A 17,758-nucleotide genomic window follows, 5' to 3' on the forward strand; every position below is an offset into this window, starting at 1 on the left:
TCTCTCATATATTTTTTTTTACATGTGGCAATAATTTACAACATGGTCGACCATCTGTCAGAGCTTTTAAAATAGGTACATCTCGTGACGATAGCAGAAATATAACTCTCATAATGCCAATATTGTCGTAGTTTGGTAAAAAAATCCTTCAAGATGAAGTTGATATTCAAGAATTTAGAAAAAGATGGCAACGGGTAAGTGTCCCGCACTTTATAACCTTACTTGCGTCACTTGTTATTGAATGCCAACAACATTGTTTTATCCGTCTGGCCAAAGGTTTGCTGAATGAAAATGTTTGTATTGTTCTTTTAGGAGTATTGGTCTTGTCCCCGAGGAGTCGGAGGATATGTGGCACGCCTTCAATCTTATATCCGAAGGCGACGTTGTCACCAGCTCGACCATAAGAAAGGTCCAAAACGAAACATCGACGGGATCTTCTTCCAGCACGAGAGTTAGAACTATCCTCACGATAAACGTAGAAAATATTGACTTTGACACCCAGGCGTGTGTCCTGAGATTAAAAGGAAGGAACATTCAGGAGAATCAGTATGTCAAGGTATTGTTTTTCATCTTACTGCACCTATGAGGTAAAAATATAACCAATAACCAAATCACCTTCACGCCGCAGGGGTAGACAGAATATAATAGAACACCACACCAATCTGTCTATAATTGTGACGCACTCGCTCGCAAGCAAAGTCAAGTCATTTATTTCTTTTAAATATGCTTCTTATGCCTATTTATTATACCTGTTTATTGTTTTTATATTTTGCCATGTATTAGTATTAGTTTTGGTTATTTAAAAAAAATCTTTTTTGTTACTTTATTATTTGTGTTCCAGTCTTGTTAACCTTAATCCCATGTCCCAAAATGAGAAATAGAAATTACTCATCGGGAATAAATAAATAAATCCTTGGAGATCCCCTTCTGGACTCCGAGAAGGTGAAGCTTTTACCAAGCTTCACCAAGACAGGTTGTGACTCATGTATGTCTTGAGAGTGAGCTATGATACAGAGGGAGTTCACAGGTCACAATAGACCTTATATGGTCACAGTGACATAAGGGATGCAAGATACCTTGACTCATAAAAAAAATCTGTCTTTGCAAACATTTTTTGCCTCTTCGACATACATTAATCTCCTCATAAATACTCGCCGATTATTTCAACTCCTGACCTGTCTGCTTCAAGTGTTTGACATACCTGATCGTGCCAAGTTTTCCTCTGCTTTTACGTAAAAATATTCTCGCCAAAATGATTATTAATGAAACAGAGAAATATTTTTGGAAAAATATGGCTTGATATAAATTTGATTAACTGCCTCTATCTCATTGAATGTACGTAATACGAGCCGCAGAGTACCTGCCGGATAACACTAATCGTATTACGTACGCATGGTAATTTTTTTAAATATACCAAACCATATTGCGTAGGCTTCGGGTATATAAACACCCTTCGCACACTCTTTAATAAGTTGCCAGTTTATCCCGAGTGTGACTCAGCAAACAGTTTATGTAGCATTGATGAGTATGAGTGCTGCTCGGGCAAATCGTATTCCAACTCAGGTAGTCCTGTTGCGAGTTGTTTGGTGATGATTTCCTGTACTGATGAATTTTCTCACCAAAAGTCGACTGTTAAGTGGTTAAGTAATTTATTTATTGATTTGGCGTTTAATTTGTAGAACTCCATTTTAATTTATGTATTAATTTTACATCAAACACAGATTTTTTGAGTCTACTAAGTTGTATTTTACTAACAATAACACATAAAAAATTTATATTGTGACAATTGTTTCGCCTTGTTAGGGCGTTATCAAATGAATGGGAAGATCAAATGGACTACGGTCCTTATGTAGCTATACAATTCTAAGTGGCAGTTTTAACACGTGCAGCAATAATTTATGGGAGACAACAGTAGCTAATGGGGGATGTTGGTATGTACCCTTATATTTATTTTCTGGGAAAGGAAGAATTTATTGACATGGCAATTTTTTTAGAGAATAAGGTTTTAAAGCTAAAAACAATTCGGCTGTCCAAACTTAAAACACGGTAAGGGACATTTTTTTGTAGTATGTTTTTTTTGCATTTTTGGATTCAGTAGAATCTACTTAGTCCAAAAATGCAAAAAAAAAACGTACTACAAGAAAAATGTCCCTTACTGTGTTTTGAGTTTGGACAGCCGAATTGTTGGTAATATTATTTTTAAGAATTTATATTTATAATTGTAATAAAAAATTATAAGTTTATCAATAACTGGTTAAGTAATAGTTATAACATGTGCAGTTATAATTGTATTTTCTGTATTAACATTTCCAGATGGGAGCGTACCACACCCTGGATCTGGAGCTGAACCGCAAGTTCACCCTCCACAAGTCTCTGTGGGACTCGGTGGCCCTGGAGCGCGTGGACATGGCGTGCGACGTGATGCAGAACGCTGACCTGGCTGCCGTGGTCATGCAGGAGGGGCTCGCCTTTGTGTGCCTCATCACCGCCTCCATGACCCTCGTGCGCTCCAAGGTCGACGTGTCCATCCCCCGCAAGAGGAAGGGAAATGTCCAGCAGCACGAGAAGGTGATTGCCGCAAAGCATTACGTACAGAATGCTTTTAGTACAAAAATTATTGGCCAGCAGTAGCAACCAACCTATAGTAACCATGTTAAATCCAAATTATCACTTATCACGTTTATCCGTCGACATTGGTTGTATTGCATAACCATATTACAGTAAAACTTCTATTTAATGGACTTCAGATATAATGGACAAAATATCCGGTCAAAAGTTAAAAAAAAAATTAAAATATCCTGTACATATTTTACTTGCTTAAAGTGTCACTGCATGTAACCAAGTTTTGGTGGCCATGGCCATGATAATCATGTCATACGTTTAGTAACCGAAAGTAACCGCGTCGGTATCAAACACCAACGTCACTTCACAATGAGTGTCTGAAGACAATATAAAATTTTTTGTTTGTGTTTTGTATTGTTTATTTATATCTAAATACAGTATTCATGATTGAAAAAAAAAGATTAATTTTTAACTTATTTTTATATATCGCTCACTCCTTTCAAGAACGTCATAAATCAAAAAATTTGATTTTTCAGGAGACGTTTTTAAAGTTAAAAATATAATACAATATATTAAAAATAAATATCAATCCACTTATTGAACTCTTTAGGTAAAACCTGAATGTTTTTTCTCCATTTGAAAAATATTTGGTATATTTAAAAAAATAATTAAATAATACCTTTTCTTCAAAATGCAAAAGCCCTGCCCTGTAGCGGGTAAATATTAAGTTAAAAATATGCCGCTTTTGCTGGGATATAGTACATTTTCTGGGCATTCCGAAAACATGCACAACTGAAAATTGACTTTTTTTGATTTATGACATTCATGAAAGGAGTGAGCGATATGTTAAGGTCTTTCGGCTTTAACGGTCACCTCCCCCAATTAATCCGTTATATCGAGGTTTGACTGTACTGTAAATTATAAAGCTCCCTTGAGGTGATTTCTCACCAAAACGACGCTTTATAGCCTTTTTTTTTCACAGCTGGTGAAGAATATCTGTCACTCTCGCTGGCTACACAGCTGTACTTCGTTTTTATTGTTACCATAAACTTGGCACATTATTTGCAAGTGATAATTTGGTTTATCTGACACATCGCTGTCATCAAACACTTAGCAATTGTTAAATCAAACACAGATTTTTTTGAGTCTACTAAGTTGTATTTTCATATTATTTTTTGACATCTCATCAAAGATGAAGAAGAATATGGAAGTCTGGGCATTTACGGGGCTGACGACCGTCATAGGCTGGTTTAAGTGATCACTTTACACACGTGTAACATTCACCAATTCTACCCATTATTGACAACCACACTACTCAAATTCTTGGAAGTTCTACATATATGAACCAATTTAGAAACCTTGTTCTTGAATCACTAGAACTTCACTAGAGACATCTTTTGGTGAGGTGTAAAGAAGCTTTTTATTAAGCAGAAACTCTTATATTTGGACACACTCAAAATGTTGTAAGTTGTATTTTATTGTTAAAAACACGTAAGAAACAATATTGTGACATTGTGTTAATGTAAAATCTCGATTTGTCTCCAGGGCCTGACACGTTTCTATGAATCTGTGATGCAAGCTATCTTAAGACATATCAACTTCAGCGTAGTGAAGTGCGTCCTGTTAGCTTCCCCCGGCTTCGTGAGGGATCAGTTCTTCGAGTACATGTTCCAGCAGGCCGTCAAAACCGACAATAAACTGCTCTTGGAAAATAAGGGCAAATTTATGTTGGTCCACTCATCTTCTGGCTTCAAACATTCACTGAAAGGTACATTGTTCTTGTTTATGTTTACTTTTTTTTTTGTCACCCAGTGGGAGGATGTTTCTGCCAGTGTCAAGTCTTATTTTTATTTACAAGCAAAATACATAATATTCACAGTTAATAAAATTTTCATAGTTTAAATTCTTAATAGCTTGTTTTGAATATTGAAAGCATTGACTTTGTGGATCATATTGAGATATTATTTTGAGAAATAAAAAGACTTTGTTTTTTGATCCACTCACATTTTTATTAACAACCAACTAGTTTTGTCATAAATTAAACAACAGGTTGTTGCCCTCTTCAGGGGTAGTTGGTTGTCAATAAAAAATGTGAGTTGATCAAAAAACAAAGTCTTTTTATTTCTCAAAATAATATATCTTAACACATTGTAGTCGGGCGCTTCGAACAATAGACTCTAGCCTATAGTGGGTGTTTTTCGCGATTAGCGCAAAAATATATCGCTTTCTTAAAATTGACACAATTTCTAAACCAAATAATATTTTCGATTGAAATTTTCAAAGAAATCATATATGACATTTGATCATCAAAAATAAATTATAATCATAATTTTTAATTAAGTATTCCGTATTTCACAATTTTAGAAGCATTGTAAACTATAAAAAAATAGTCTTCCCCTCCGAGGTATCATTCCCTATATAATGCTAATATATTCAAATAATAACACACCAAACAGTAAACAAAACAGTGCGAGCGGTATGAAAAATAGTCCAATACGTGAAATGACTCAAACTTAACTTGAGATTGAGATCGCATAAAAACTCTAGATTTCTGGGGATGCCTTTACAAGCAACACACTAGCCAATCCGGACAAGGCATCTCAAATAACGTAAACAGACTGTCGCCTACCACCCAGGTAGCAGATTACCCTTCAACGCGTTTTATTTCACGCTGATAACAAACCCGTATATTGCCGTTTTCGACAAAAACGGCATTCGCCGTGTCCTGCAGTTGACCGACAGTCTGCGAAAAACGGCAAATGCCGTGTCCCGCCGACAACGTGTTAATAGCTTTGTCGTTTTAGGATTTGTGGCCGCAATTCTAGAATTAGGTTCAGAAAGAAGGGTGGATACTTGACTGGGGAGTTGGATTCCTGTCTGTGTTAAGCTATTTAGAAATTCCCCTTCTCGGTTGTGAGCGGACACTGAAAGAACATATGGTTTGCATCCCCTATATCTTGTCCACATTCGCAATATGGTGATGTAACGCACTTTATCTTGCACAGGCAGTGAGCAGTGCCCAGATCTTGGGCGACATAACATCGAGATGGTAGATCCAGACAAAAATAAGTTCCAGTACCATGGTTTGAGTGGGATTTCAGCTTGAATCTTAGCGTAATATGCTCCTCAATCCTGTATCTCAAACAATATATGAACACAAATATAAATTTTAAGAAAACTAGACGTTTTACCTAGCTACGCTCACGTAGTGGACTGTTGTAATATTCGATTTTTAAAATTTTTAGTCGTCTTCATTTCTCGGATTTTGGCGAGCGTGATAAATGTGCATTTTGTATCTTGCAGAAGTCCTCCAGGACCCTGCAGTGATGGCTCGGATGACGGACACGAAGGCTTCCGGCGAAGTCCGAGCTCTGGAGGCCTTCTACACGACCCTACAGTGCGAACCCGCCAAGGCCTTCTACGGCAAGAAGCACATCCAGAGAGCCAACGAGGCGCAGGCTATTGAAACCCTACTCATATCTGATAAGTTATTTAGGTAATTTGAAATTGATATGTGACGAAAATGGAAACAAGTAAAAATAAAGAAATGTGTTATTTATTGTTTCGGCATTCACTTTGTCGTAAGACATGATTAGATTATAAATAAAACACTGGTTTTTTTAATACTTGAGTTTTACATTTTTTGAAACGACTAGTTTCGGAAACTATAGATGCTTCCGAAACTAGTTATTAAAAATAAAATATAATAATCAATTCGTAAAAAAGAAGCGTTTTATTTATAATTCAAGTAAATTTGGATATTGTCCTTATAGGTGCCATATTGCAACCAATAGTAACATTGATTTATGAGGCGATTGTAGTTGGAAATTGAAGCAGAGAAAAACCGGAAAAAACTTGGCATGATCAAGTATTTCAATTACTCAAAAGTGATCAGGTCAGGAGTCGGCGGGTGTGTATGATGATATGCATGAATATATAAGAGGCGAAGAATTTTTGCAAATTCAGAACACTGTGGTGTTCTATTCTCTCTTCCTACCCCTGCTGGGAAGCGGTGTTATGGTTGGTTAGTTACTTTTAGTATCATCATCACCGCTGAGTAGTCCCGTTTGTATTTTTGCAGAAATGAGAAGTTATGTTAGTAAAAGTAATTCTTATCATAGCTACAATGATTAAAGAAAACACTTCGTTTTTTACCACTTGAGTTTTATTATATATAGACTACATGTTTCAGAAGTTAAACTTCCATCATTCAGGTCTGTATAATAACTAAAATATAAAATTGTTCTATAAATAAGGAGAGGGGAAAGTAAGGGAAAGGGGTAATCACTCATTTCACTCTCATAAATTAAAATTATTACACCTTGTTCCATATAAAGGCCAAATTATGAATTATCTTGAAAATTTAGAAATCCAAAAAAACCTGAATTCTAATAATAATTTATTGAATAATATATTGTTTCAAAATTCTTCACCATTGCTTTCCATTTTTCCTTTGTTTTCAAACTCCGTCCCTTGACTAACCCCTTCCCCTTACTTTCCCCTCTCCTTATTTATAGAACAATTATATATTTTATATTTTAGTTATTATACAGACCTGAATGATGGAAGTTCAACTTCTGAGACACGTAGTCTATAATAAAACTCAAGTGGTAAAAAACGAAGTGTTTTCTTTGATCATTGTAACATGTCTTACCACAAAGTTAATGCTGAAACAATAAATAACTTATCAAAGCTGTCTGGGATTTTAAATACATTATTTTTAGGTGCCAGAATGTTCAAGAGAGAAAAGATTATGTATCCATTGTGGATTCAGTCAGAGAATCCGGTGGAGAAGTCAAAATATTCTCCAGCATGCACATATCAGGAGAACGTAAGTTGCTTTATCATTTTACCATTCCAAAATAAATAGTGCCGCCTTTCTCAACTTTCATATTTGCCAAATTCTTAGGAAAGTCATCATATTCTGTAGGAATCACTGTCACTCTAAACCCATGTTTCAAAAAACAATAATAATAATAATAATATAACCCTTATTCGCACCCCAATGGTGCATAGGGCACTGCGTCATATAAACGCAGTGTTATGTTGATCGTTTACACATGAAGGAAAGGTGATCAGCCCTCCGCTTCAGGTACCAGTCCAGGGTATTATTGAATAAATATTACAGTGAAAAAATCACTTAAATTTATTTTACCCCCCTTGGGAATCGAACGCAGGACCTCCAGAACGGTAGCCGAGCTGACCATTACACTACAGAGGCGGACAATAGTGAAAAAATATTTTAACTGAATGAGGCTAGGATACGGAGTGTGATAACCAGCCTAATACATATTTTCTTTCATTGTTTGATTCGGCAGTCACTTTGCGGTAAAATCTATCCATTTTTAATTAATGTTTTACTTAGGTGAACTATGTTTGAGAAATGATAATTTCTCGGAATACGCTAACCATTTAATAGATAATGATCACAAATTTAACCACAATAACGTAGAAATCCTAAAAATAATTATTACGAAAAGCCATAAACTGCAACATTTTAAACAATAGAAATTCATAAAAATATAAATAACAATAAACCCATAATTAACAATATGACAATGACTAAAGCCTCCCCCCTATTGTCTATGTTCCCACTGATACGAAATATATATTTTTTTAATAAATGAATAAAAATAAGAAACAGCTACTACCCCCTCTTCAACCTTCAACGTCCCAAGGACACAACTCTAAAATTTAGAATTAGCTTCACATGCAGTGTTTGAAAATGATGCGAAATGCATCGAAACACGTGTCACAGTAGATTTTAAGAAATAGTGGTATTTACTAAGTAAAACATTAATTAAAAACTTCTTTGTTACTAGATCAAATATCATTGGACTGGTTCATAAACTTGTTTTCACTTATACATAGTGTGAAAATGAATTTATTCAAACCAAATATGTCCCATTATTATTGACAATGTTTCACCGTTTTTTGGTTAGAGACACAATGCCATCAGTAAAGAATTTCTGTGGTTTCTGGTCAAAAAACTGGTTTCAGTGCATTTTTTTCACAGCCCTGCGCAACGTTCTCCCCTTTGTTGTAATAATACATATTAAGAAATATAATACAATTGTTTAATATTACTTTTCTCTATTTTCAAACGCAAACAGCCTCCCAACCACTCAATTCAATGTTAACATACTCAAAGTTTACATTTCCAATAAATGTTTAGTGGTGTCGCTGCGGTGTGCGCTTTCTGAATTATGTATAATTGATGCCATCTATTGGGGAATCGTGAAAAATGCCACATTCTTTTTCCATCACTTATATATCTATATCTTCTTCAAAGCCTCACCCGCACCTGATGGTGCATAGGGCACTGTATAAAATAAATGCAGAGTTATCTTGATCGTTAACACATGAAGGAAAGGTGATCAGCCTTTACTTCACGTACCAGTCCAGGGTAATATTGAATAAATATTACACTGAAAAAAATCGCTCACATTTATTTGACCCCTCCCCTGGCAATCGAATCCCGGACCCCCAGCACGGTAGCTAAACACGCTAAAACTATTACACCAGAGGCAGACATATATCTATAATTCAGTATACCATTTCTTATTTTCTTTATATTCACTCTTCTTTTAATGTGTATCCATTTTGAATTCAATCATTTATAATTTCAGAACTGGAGCAGTTAACAGGTGTCGCCGCAATCTTGAGATTCCCAATGCCCGAATTGGAAGACAGCGACGAAGAAGCCAGTGATTCAAACTAATACTCTAGGAATTTTATCAATTGTCAAGTTTTATCTCACTGACCCAAGTTATGATTATTTATTTAATAATGACACGAAACACTTATGAAAAACGGTTCATCCTTACGATTCTCGTCGTTAAAAATGTCGGCTAAGTAGATAAATGAAATATACCATTAGTGATAATAATTATTAAATATGGTGGCTGAGCTACGTAATATATTACGAATTTGTATAAATGTTATCAGATCTCTCTACTTCCTCACATATTATTACTATTTATGAATTCCTCACAGTTTGTAGCTTTTCTATGGAAATTTATTATTATTGTTGTATAATAAATATTGTAATTTATGTAATATTGTAGTTTGTACATAATAAAATATTAAATTTTTCATGAAATATTTGTTTTTGAGTTATTTTCGTTCGCCACTTACATATTCGCATATTGAGAAAAATGGAATACACAAGTTTATATGGGATATTATAACAAGCAATCTCATATTATTGATTGATTTTGCATTTACTTTGTGGAATCACATGATTGAAATATAAAAAATTAACACTTGAGTTAATTCATGTAAACTCGGCTAGTTTGGAGAACTACAGATGTTCTCATTTACAGGTGAAAATACAAACTGTTTATATTTTTACATATTTACGAGAACATCTGCAGTTCTTGAAATTAGTCGTGTTTGCTCAAATGTGGTCTATTAAATCCCTTACCGCACCCCAATGGTGCATAGGGCACTGCTTCATATAAACGCAGTGTTATCTCGATCGATTACACATGAAGGAAAGGTGATCAGCCCTCCACTTCAGGTACCAGTCCAGTGTAATATTGAATAAATATTAGAGTGAAAAACTCACTTATATTTATTAAACCCTCCTTGGGAATCGAACCCGGGACCTCCAGAACGGTAGCCGAGCATGCTGACCATTACACTACGGAGGCGGACAATGTGGTCTATACAAGTGTTTTAAAAAAAAATCTTTTATTTAAACCCGTTGGAACTGACAAATGAAACTGCCATCTCTTGAGAATTTTGTAATACCTTTTGCTTTCTGAGTATTTCATCATTTCCTCCAATTCTATTTCCAACTCTTTCTTCTCATACATTTGTTTTACCATTCTTACCTCATACCTTCCACATGTCCAAACCATCTCATCACCCTTTCTTACTAGTACTCTTTCCTGATTTCACCATTCGAACATCTATCACACATTTTCATCCTTCTTTTCCTTCCTCGCACTTCATTTTTATACATTGGGGTCGGTCTACTTGGACGCCATTGTTAAAATACTCTGTGCATAGAATTTCCAAGGATTTAGGCAGAATGGCGAATATCAGAGTGTACAATGATCTTTTTATTATTATTGCTGATACGTTGCGGCACATTTTATTAACTTTATCTCTTCTCCATCTTATTCCTCATTACTGAGGGTTGTGACCCTTGTGAAAGCAATAAACCTTGTTACTAACCTACTATTAAATCTTAATCAAACTCTACATATCTTTATAAAATTAACTTTGTTTTCATTAATTAATTTTATAAAGATATTATAAAATATGCCACAAAGTATCTGCGAAAAACATTCAAGAAACTCTACAATGTTTATCAAGTGAACACTTAAGCCAGCCCATGGATGGTTCTTTCTAATATATTGCATATTTTATTATTCTTCAAACCCTTATCCGCACCCAAATGGTGCATAGGGCACTGCATCATAGAAAACGCAGTGGCATCTTGATCATTATTAACACATGAAGAAAAGGTGATCAGCCCTCCGCTTCAGGTACCAGTCTAGGGTAGTTTTGAATAAATATTAGAGTGAAAAAAAATAAATTATATTTATTTAACCCCCCCTGGGATTCGAACCTGGGACCTCCAGAACGGTAGTCAAGCGTGCTGACCTAATAATACTAATGACTACGGAGGCGGACTAATAATAGACTAGAGTAATAATAATATGTATTTATTATTACTATGTATACAGTTATACTCCGCCTCCGTAGTGTAATGGTCAGCACGCTCGGCTACCGTTCTGGAGGTCCCGGGTTCGATTCCCAAGGGGGGTAAAATAAATATAAGTGATTTTTTCACTGTCATATCTATTCAATATTACCCTGGACTGGTACCTGAAGCGGAGGGCTGATCACCTTTCCTTCATGTGTAAACGATCAAGATAACATTGCGTTTATATGACGCAGTGCCCTATGCACCATTGGGGTGCGGATAAGGGTTTTATTATTATATACAGTTATACTAGGATTGGGAATAAAAAAAATGTTTTTTTTTATAAATTGTGTATTTAAGTTCTCATTGACAAATTAGTGTATTTTATTCAACGGCAGTAGCTTTCTTGGCTTGCTTCTTCTCCGCCTTGTCCTTCTCGTCGTGAACCCTTCTCTTCTTCCTGAGCAGCCAGATCTCCTTCATCCTCTTCCTCTTCCCTTCCATCATGCTCTTGTACAGGCGCTTGTGCTTCTTCTTGATCATCTTCTCCCGGAGCTGGTAGTCCTGCTTGTCCTGCCTGTTCTTCTCAAATGGAATCTCCTTAGGCACTTCCCCGGGCACGACAGCCATCCCCTTTTTCTGGAAATAGAAGAAAATTTATTGGAAGGAAGAAAATTAAAAAAGGAAAACAATTTTTTTAAGTGATAAAGATTAATGTGAGGATGTTCTGATGTCTCAAAGCCGGTAGACTTAAATCTCAGTATATTTATTGATTTGGCGTTTAATTTGTAGAACTCCATTTTAATTTATGTATTAATTTAAAATCAAACACAGATTTTTTGAGTCTACTAAGTTAGTAGACTCAAAAAATCTGTGTTTGATTTAAAATGAATACATAAATTAAAATCTCAGTGGTTGTTAAGTAACATTTTGTGAAAACGACTGAAAACAAAGTAAATTACAATACAATTACAAGAATTAACAATAAATATGGGAGTCAAACACTGCAATATATCGTTCCGAACATTTTTAATTTGTTGCCGACGGAGGTTAGAGGTCAAAATAAAATATGGAACAAAGGCAAAATAAAGTAATGGGTAAATGATCAAGAGTTAATTTTATGAAAATCGTGAAATGTGTATATTCTTAAGTTTTCTCTATTTTTTGTGTGTATATTAGGTTAAAATGGTGAAAAACAATAAAAATGTATTCTAAAAGAACTCCACAGACAAGACACACAAGGTGGCTTGGTGGGTCTCAATGGGTTTTAATGTGTTAAAAATTGTGATTTAAATAGTGATAGTGTCGGGTTGTGGTCCCGTGGTTAGTGTCGCGGACACTTAAGTCAGAGTTTCTCGGTTCGAACCCACTCTACCACAATTTGATACCTATTTCTAATAATGAGCCGCTTAGGATCACAGAAATAGTATGAAAGTGAAATATTTGTGTAAATAATAAAAATACAAATATTTCTCTTTTAAAAAAAAAATAATAAAAAAAGAAATGTATACAATTTATGTTTATAATGAAAAAAATATATATAAATAAATAAAAAATGGTATAAATATTATTAATACTTTGCGCTTTGAATTTTGTTGGTATGTAAATTTCAAATGGTGGAACAAGGAAAGAATGTAAGGCTGAAATATGCATTATAGATAAAATTAAGAAAGGTGTGTTGAGATGGTTTGGGCATGTGAATCGAATGAAAGAAGAAAGAATAGTAAAACAATTTATGAGGCAAATGTGGTTAGTAATGTAGCAATCAAGTGGTAAGGGTTAATAATAAAATATAAGGATTATTATTTTCTGTTACCTTATCTTTTCTCTTCCTCCTGTCATCGTCAGAATCGGAAGAATCTTCCAGTGAATCAGAGTCTTCTTGAATTTCATCGTTGTATGCTTTTTCCAAGTCGTCTGCTTCTCCCATCTTTTCTTCTTCATCACTCTCTTCCTCATCTGACGACACATCTTTTTTATCTGTAAATAATAAAAAATCACATAGAATATACGCCCATTAAACCAATTTATCCAAATACCTCATTCTACGTTAAATAAAGTTGCATTAGTACTAGAAAAAATCAATATGAAGATTTGTCTATGGGTAGAATCCAGAGAAATCAAGACAATTCTCTGCTATATTTTTACGTTTTCTATGGAATTTATCATACACTGTACAATTTTTATTTATTTATTTATTTAAGGTGTAACAATGCCCTGAATTGTTGCATCACATAAAGTCAATGTAGTGTATGGTCATTTTTAGCTGTTACCAAACTATGACCTACAGATGGCGATATGTGCCAACTATATTTTAAAACAGTATCTTTGAATGACATCAAACTCACAGTTATAACATCGATCAATGACGCTCTAGAAATCATTCTAGAGATAATTGAAATAGAATCAATGTCTGTTAAATTATATGTCGGCTTTATTATACGATGGCATCTTGTTGATTGGACAAGACGATCAAGACAAACTTTGGAGCAAGAAAAATAATAAAAATCAATTTACAATTTGATGCCCTAAAGACAAGTGAATGTCTTCATTTTTTATAAATGCATATGGCTTATCATCTATTATGTCACTATCTTTTGGTATTTATCTATGGCGTTATTTTGTGGTGATAAGTTATTGTCGGTTTTTGGTATCAAAATATCGGAAATAAATCTGTCTTTCAATAGCATTTCCAGACTCTACCGGGTAGAAATGATGTCCTCACAAATGCATATTGCGGACTACCGGGTAAATACCGGGTAGTCCGCAATATGCATTTGTGAGGACATCTGTGTGTGTGTACCAGACATTAAAATCAAACGGCGTTATCTACAGATATAAAAAAGGGATGGTTTAAAATTTGTACCTTCTTCAACCACGCCCTCGGCCAATGCTCTTGCTTCCGGAGGAATGTAGACTTGGTCCTTCTCTTTATCGATGAACGGTGACAAGTGCGGTGGTAGAACAGCTCCCATCAGATATTTGCTGACGGGGAGCTTCAATCGGGCGTTAACGCTGTCAAACACCCACTGCGGCTGCACGTAATACCTCGAGATGTATTTCTTGTCAACGGTCGGCCTGTCCACGATCTGGTGAGTTATCGTCTCGTCGCTTTCGTCAAAAGTCGACCCTACAAAGAGCTTCTTGTCCCAGGAGACCTCGCCACCGAAGCACCTGAGTAAAAATACCAAAGGCTCCCTCGGTGCCTCGCGGTTGATAAAGAATTTACATCCCTCGAATAATGTCTTCAATCTTTTGATTGCCTCGGCTTCCTGTTTTGCCTCTTCCAACTTTGCCGGATCTTCGTCCGTTGGGAATTCGTCGATCGTTGTTTCCTCTTCGTTTTCTGTGCCCGTGTTTACGGTGGCTAATGGCACGGTCATGGCGGCCACTCTTTCGGCTACGAAGACGTCTTCGTCTACCAACTCTTTATCGGAATCCGCTATTCCTTGCGTAAGATTTGGTGGGTATTGTAAATTCAAGGAGTGGAACAGCCTGAAATTCATGAATCCCAACATGACCGTGTAGAATTCGATGAATGTGGCCATGAGCTTAAAGTCAACTTCGTCTTTTGTGTGTGGCTAAAAGAAAACAAAATGTTACATGCTTTAATACTTTTTAGTTGAAAGTTACTCTTATATTAATTTTTTCACAAAAAAGATAGTACATATACTGGGCATTGTACCCAATTTTAATTTACTGATTCTATTGGTTATAAAAAATGGTTAATTTTTTTCTTCGGCGTTTTTAAATCAAATTTAAAATACTTAATCTAGGGATATCTCTGAATGACTAAAATGCTGATGTGGTTCTTTTCTATCCTTGCGATCGTTATTTGGAACCAATATACTTATAATATACCCTAAACACAATGAATCCCTCTTTCATGGTGTGTGAGTGTGTGTAGCATACATCAGTATACGTACATCAGTGACCGATTAGTTAGGAGTAAATTTGTGAAAAAATCGGGAATAAAATCACCAATACACAAATGTTTCTGTGCGGCGTGCTTTGTAAGGATACGCGCATGTCGTAACGTGTTTACTCCGCAAGCAGTGCGCAGATCATCTTACGCGGCGGACGTGTTGCTACTCTAGCTATTGCGGCTACTTACAATGCCTTTTTTTCTCATTTTCAGATAATTATCAGAGCTAACATTACAAAATTGTAACATTTCAACATCAACTATGGTCAATAAAAGCAACATTTGGGAATATTCACATTTTTCCTGTTTTTAAACCACATTCTCATATGGTGTACAAAATACATATCACCGGTGCACGCGGAAGTTTTTAGCACCGTAAGGGAAGGGTTAATGCAAGTAATTATTACCAGGAATCCAAAATGGTGCGGCACGATCCAGTTGATAGTCTGTCCCTTGATCTCGGCTTGGTAGTAGTAACCCTTAATGGAGACAAAGACCTTCCGGAGCGCCTTGGCCGTGATGACGGCGTGCATGAACTCCACGGTGAGCCTCCTGCACAGCAGGGACCTGTCCCTGGGCACGTGCTTGATGGACGGGAAGGTGCTGAAGAGGAAGCACAGCGTCAGGCAGTCGTCCGCATCCCGCAGGGCGTCTATGAATGTGGGATATCGCTCCTTGACAATGTGGTCTATCTTGATTTCCGGATAGTTGTTCATGTAGCGTTTTGCGGTCCTTTTATCTCTCATGCCCTGTGCACGCTGGATTTTTCTGTAGAACACCTGGAAAAATTAAAATACAATAGACTCTTCAATTTACCTTAACCACTTAATAATGCTAGGTTTTTTTTTTATAAAAAACATCAGGTTTTTTAAAAATGTTTTCTTTAAAGTTTATCCACTTTTCAAAAAAAAATATAACAATTTGAGTAAATTTAATTTAAATATTATTTTTATTTTTTTATTTTTTAGACATCCCATCAAAGATGAAGAAGAATATGGAAGTCTGGGTATTAATGCCCAGACTTCCATATTCTTCTTCATCTTTGATGACATGTCAAAAAGTAATATGAAAGTAACTCCTGTAATTGGAGATAATCCAGATTTTGTGAACAAGTATTTGGACACACTCAAAATGTTTAATGTATTTAATTTACAATTACGTCTACAATATTTTGTGCTAATTCATCATTCGTCGAAAAAGTAATTGAAAAATAAAAAATTTGAACGCATTTAGAGGGCGAGCGTAACTCGTTCAAAAGTATGATGAAGCCGTTAAGGCTGTTTAACCACTTTACCCCAGCTGTGGAGGACAGAGGGCTGAAGAAGATGTGAGCAGGCATCACACAAATTCCCCTCCCAATATTTTTTTAAATGTGGACCACATTTGTCCTATCGAGTGGCCCGTTATTCAATTTTGATCGATTGTGGACGATATGTTAATGTGACACAGTTAAAATATAGTTTTTCTATGAGAAATTAGAACTTAAAATTCTTTTATTCAAACCAGCATTTGCATCAGATGGAGCATAGCTCACTGCATCATATAAACGCAATGTTATCTTAATCATTAATTAACTTCTTCTCTTTTTTTGTAGATCCTAGGGATCTGTTTGTGCCTCCGCATGTCGCTCTTGGGATGTTGACTCCCAGCTGTCTTTCCATCTTTTCGGAGGTCTGCCTGGGGGTCTGCGCCCTTCAGGGTTACCTTGAAGGGCGATACGTGGAAGTCTGTCTCCTGACATTCTGTTTATATGTTCATTCCAGTATCGCCTTCGTTGTCGTCCCCACCTCACCTCACGATATCCTCTGTCTTACATATGCCATTGATTAACACATGAAGGAAATGCGATCAGCCCTTCGCTTCGCTTCAGGTACCAGTCCAGGGTAATATTGAATAAATAAATATATAATATGAAAAAATATAAGAATTGAAAATAGCGCACGAAATATAGCTACCTTGATCTCACGAAGCTTCCAAATAATCGGTTCGTGCATGAGAAACTGAATATCCTTGGTGTGGTACAAAGTTTTGATTCCCCCGGAGCCTTTCTGAGCCCGTTTGCGGTTTCGCGGCTCGCGGGGATAAATTCCTTTCAAAATACATAATCGTCGGAAGTCTTTGATGGACAACTGAAGTTTCTTCAAGGCAGATTTCCTCGTCATAAACTGGGCGCCTTCCCCAGATGAATACTGCAAAAGAAAACAAAATCAATTAACAATTTACATTGTCAATTGTCACACGTGTTCAAAATATAACCTCAAAATTATACATAAACAAGAATTTCCCATTTCACTTCTTTAAATTACCTTTTTTAATCGTTTGGAAACCATTGCGATTGAGTTTTACACACTCGATGTTTGCAAAATATTTATAAATTAACGCGAATAATGCATTTCAAACATTAAAAATGTTCCCGCACCAAACACCACAGAACAAAATATCACGCGAAAAGACAGATCGGCTGTCAAACTACATTCACAAACATGGCCCTAAGTATGTGGCAAGTGAATGTAAACATTACGTAGCTAACTCCACATATAATTATAGGTAGCTACTTTTATAAAGTAAAATACAGATTTTAAAGATATGTACATGTTAAAGTCCAATATATT

At 35.7% G+C, this 17,758-nt stretch overlaps 2 protein-coding genes across 2 annotated transcripts; one reads left to right on the top strand and one right to left on the bottom strand.

The window, feature by feature from the left end:
* Window positions 1–37: 37 nt before the first annotated feature.
* pelo (pelota mRNA surveillance and ribosome rescue factor) lies at window positions 38–9,664 on the top strand. The gene is made up of 7 exons (XM_088258186.1): window positions 38–194; window positions 313–556; window positions 2,314–2,568; window positions 4,108–4,330; window positions 5,866–6,058; window positions 7,287–7,393; window positions 9,192–9,664. The coding sequence occupies exons 1-7, from the start codon at window positions 154–156 to the stop codon at window positions 9,281–9,283; spliced, it is 1,155 nt and encodes a 384-aa protein (XP_088114312.1). The 5' UTR covers window positions 38–153; the 3' UTR covers window positions 9,284–9,664.
* A 1,888-nt stretch (window positions 9,665–11,552) lies between these two features.
* On the bottom strand, window positions 11,553–17,598 carry LOC148310580 (pescadillo homolog). Its single transcript, XM_088258190.1, has 6 exons — window positions 17,453–17,598; window positions 17,102–17,335; window positions 15,554–15,925; window positions 14,088–14,802; window positions 13,038–13,201; window positions 11,553–11,860 (listed from the first exon to the last, which is right to left on the bottom strand). The coding sequence occupies exons 1-6, from the start codon at window positions 17,474–17,476 to the stop codon at window positions 11,606–11,608; spliced, it is 1,764 nt and encodes a 587-aa protein (XP_088114316.1). The 5' UTR covers window positions 17,477–17,598; the 3' UTR covers window positions 11,553–11,605.
* Between the last annotated feature and the right edge of the window lie 160 nt (window positions 17,599–17,758).

This window comes from Brachycentrus maculatus, unplaced genomic scaffold, assembly GCF_059751285.1.
Source record: "Brachycentrus maculatus isolate JH-2025_06_01 unplaced genomic scaffold, ASM5975128v1 h1tg000091l, whole genome shotgun sequence".
NCBI classification, from domain to species: Eukaryota; Metazoa; Arthropoda; class Insecta; order Trichoptera; family Brachycentridae; genus Brachycentrus; species Brachycentrus maculatus.

Excerpts from the sequence above, each read along its gene's own strand:
- pelo (XM_088258186.1), top strand. The coding sequence starts at position 154 with ATGAAGTTGATATTCAAGAATTTAGAAAAAGATGGCAACGG. Across the intron at positions 195-312 it reads TTAGAAAAAGATGGCAACGG|GAGTATTGGTCTTGTCCCCG; the intron begins GTAAGTGTCCCG and ends TTGTTCTTTTAG. Across the intron at positions 7,394-9,191 it reads CATGCACATATCAGGAGAAC|AACTGGAGCAGTTAACAGGT; the intron begins GTAAGTTGCTTT and ends TTATAATTTCAG.
- LOC148310580 (XM_088258190.1), bottom strand. The coding sequence starts at position 17,476 with ATGGTTTCCAAACGATTAAAAAAG. Across the intron at positions 17,336-17,452 it reads TTTCCAAACGATTAAAAAAG|TATTCATCTGGGGAAGGCGC; the intron begins GTAATTTAAAGA and ends TTTCTTTTGCAG. Across the intron at positions 14,803-15,553 it reads CGCACCATTTTGGATTCCTG|CCACACACAAAAGACGAAGT; the intron begins GTAATAATTACT and ends GTTTTCTTTTAG.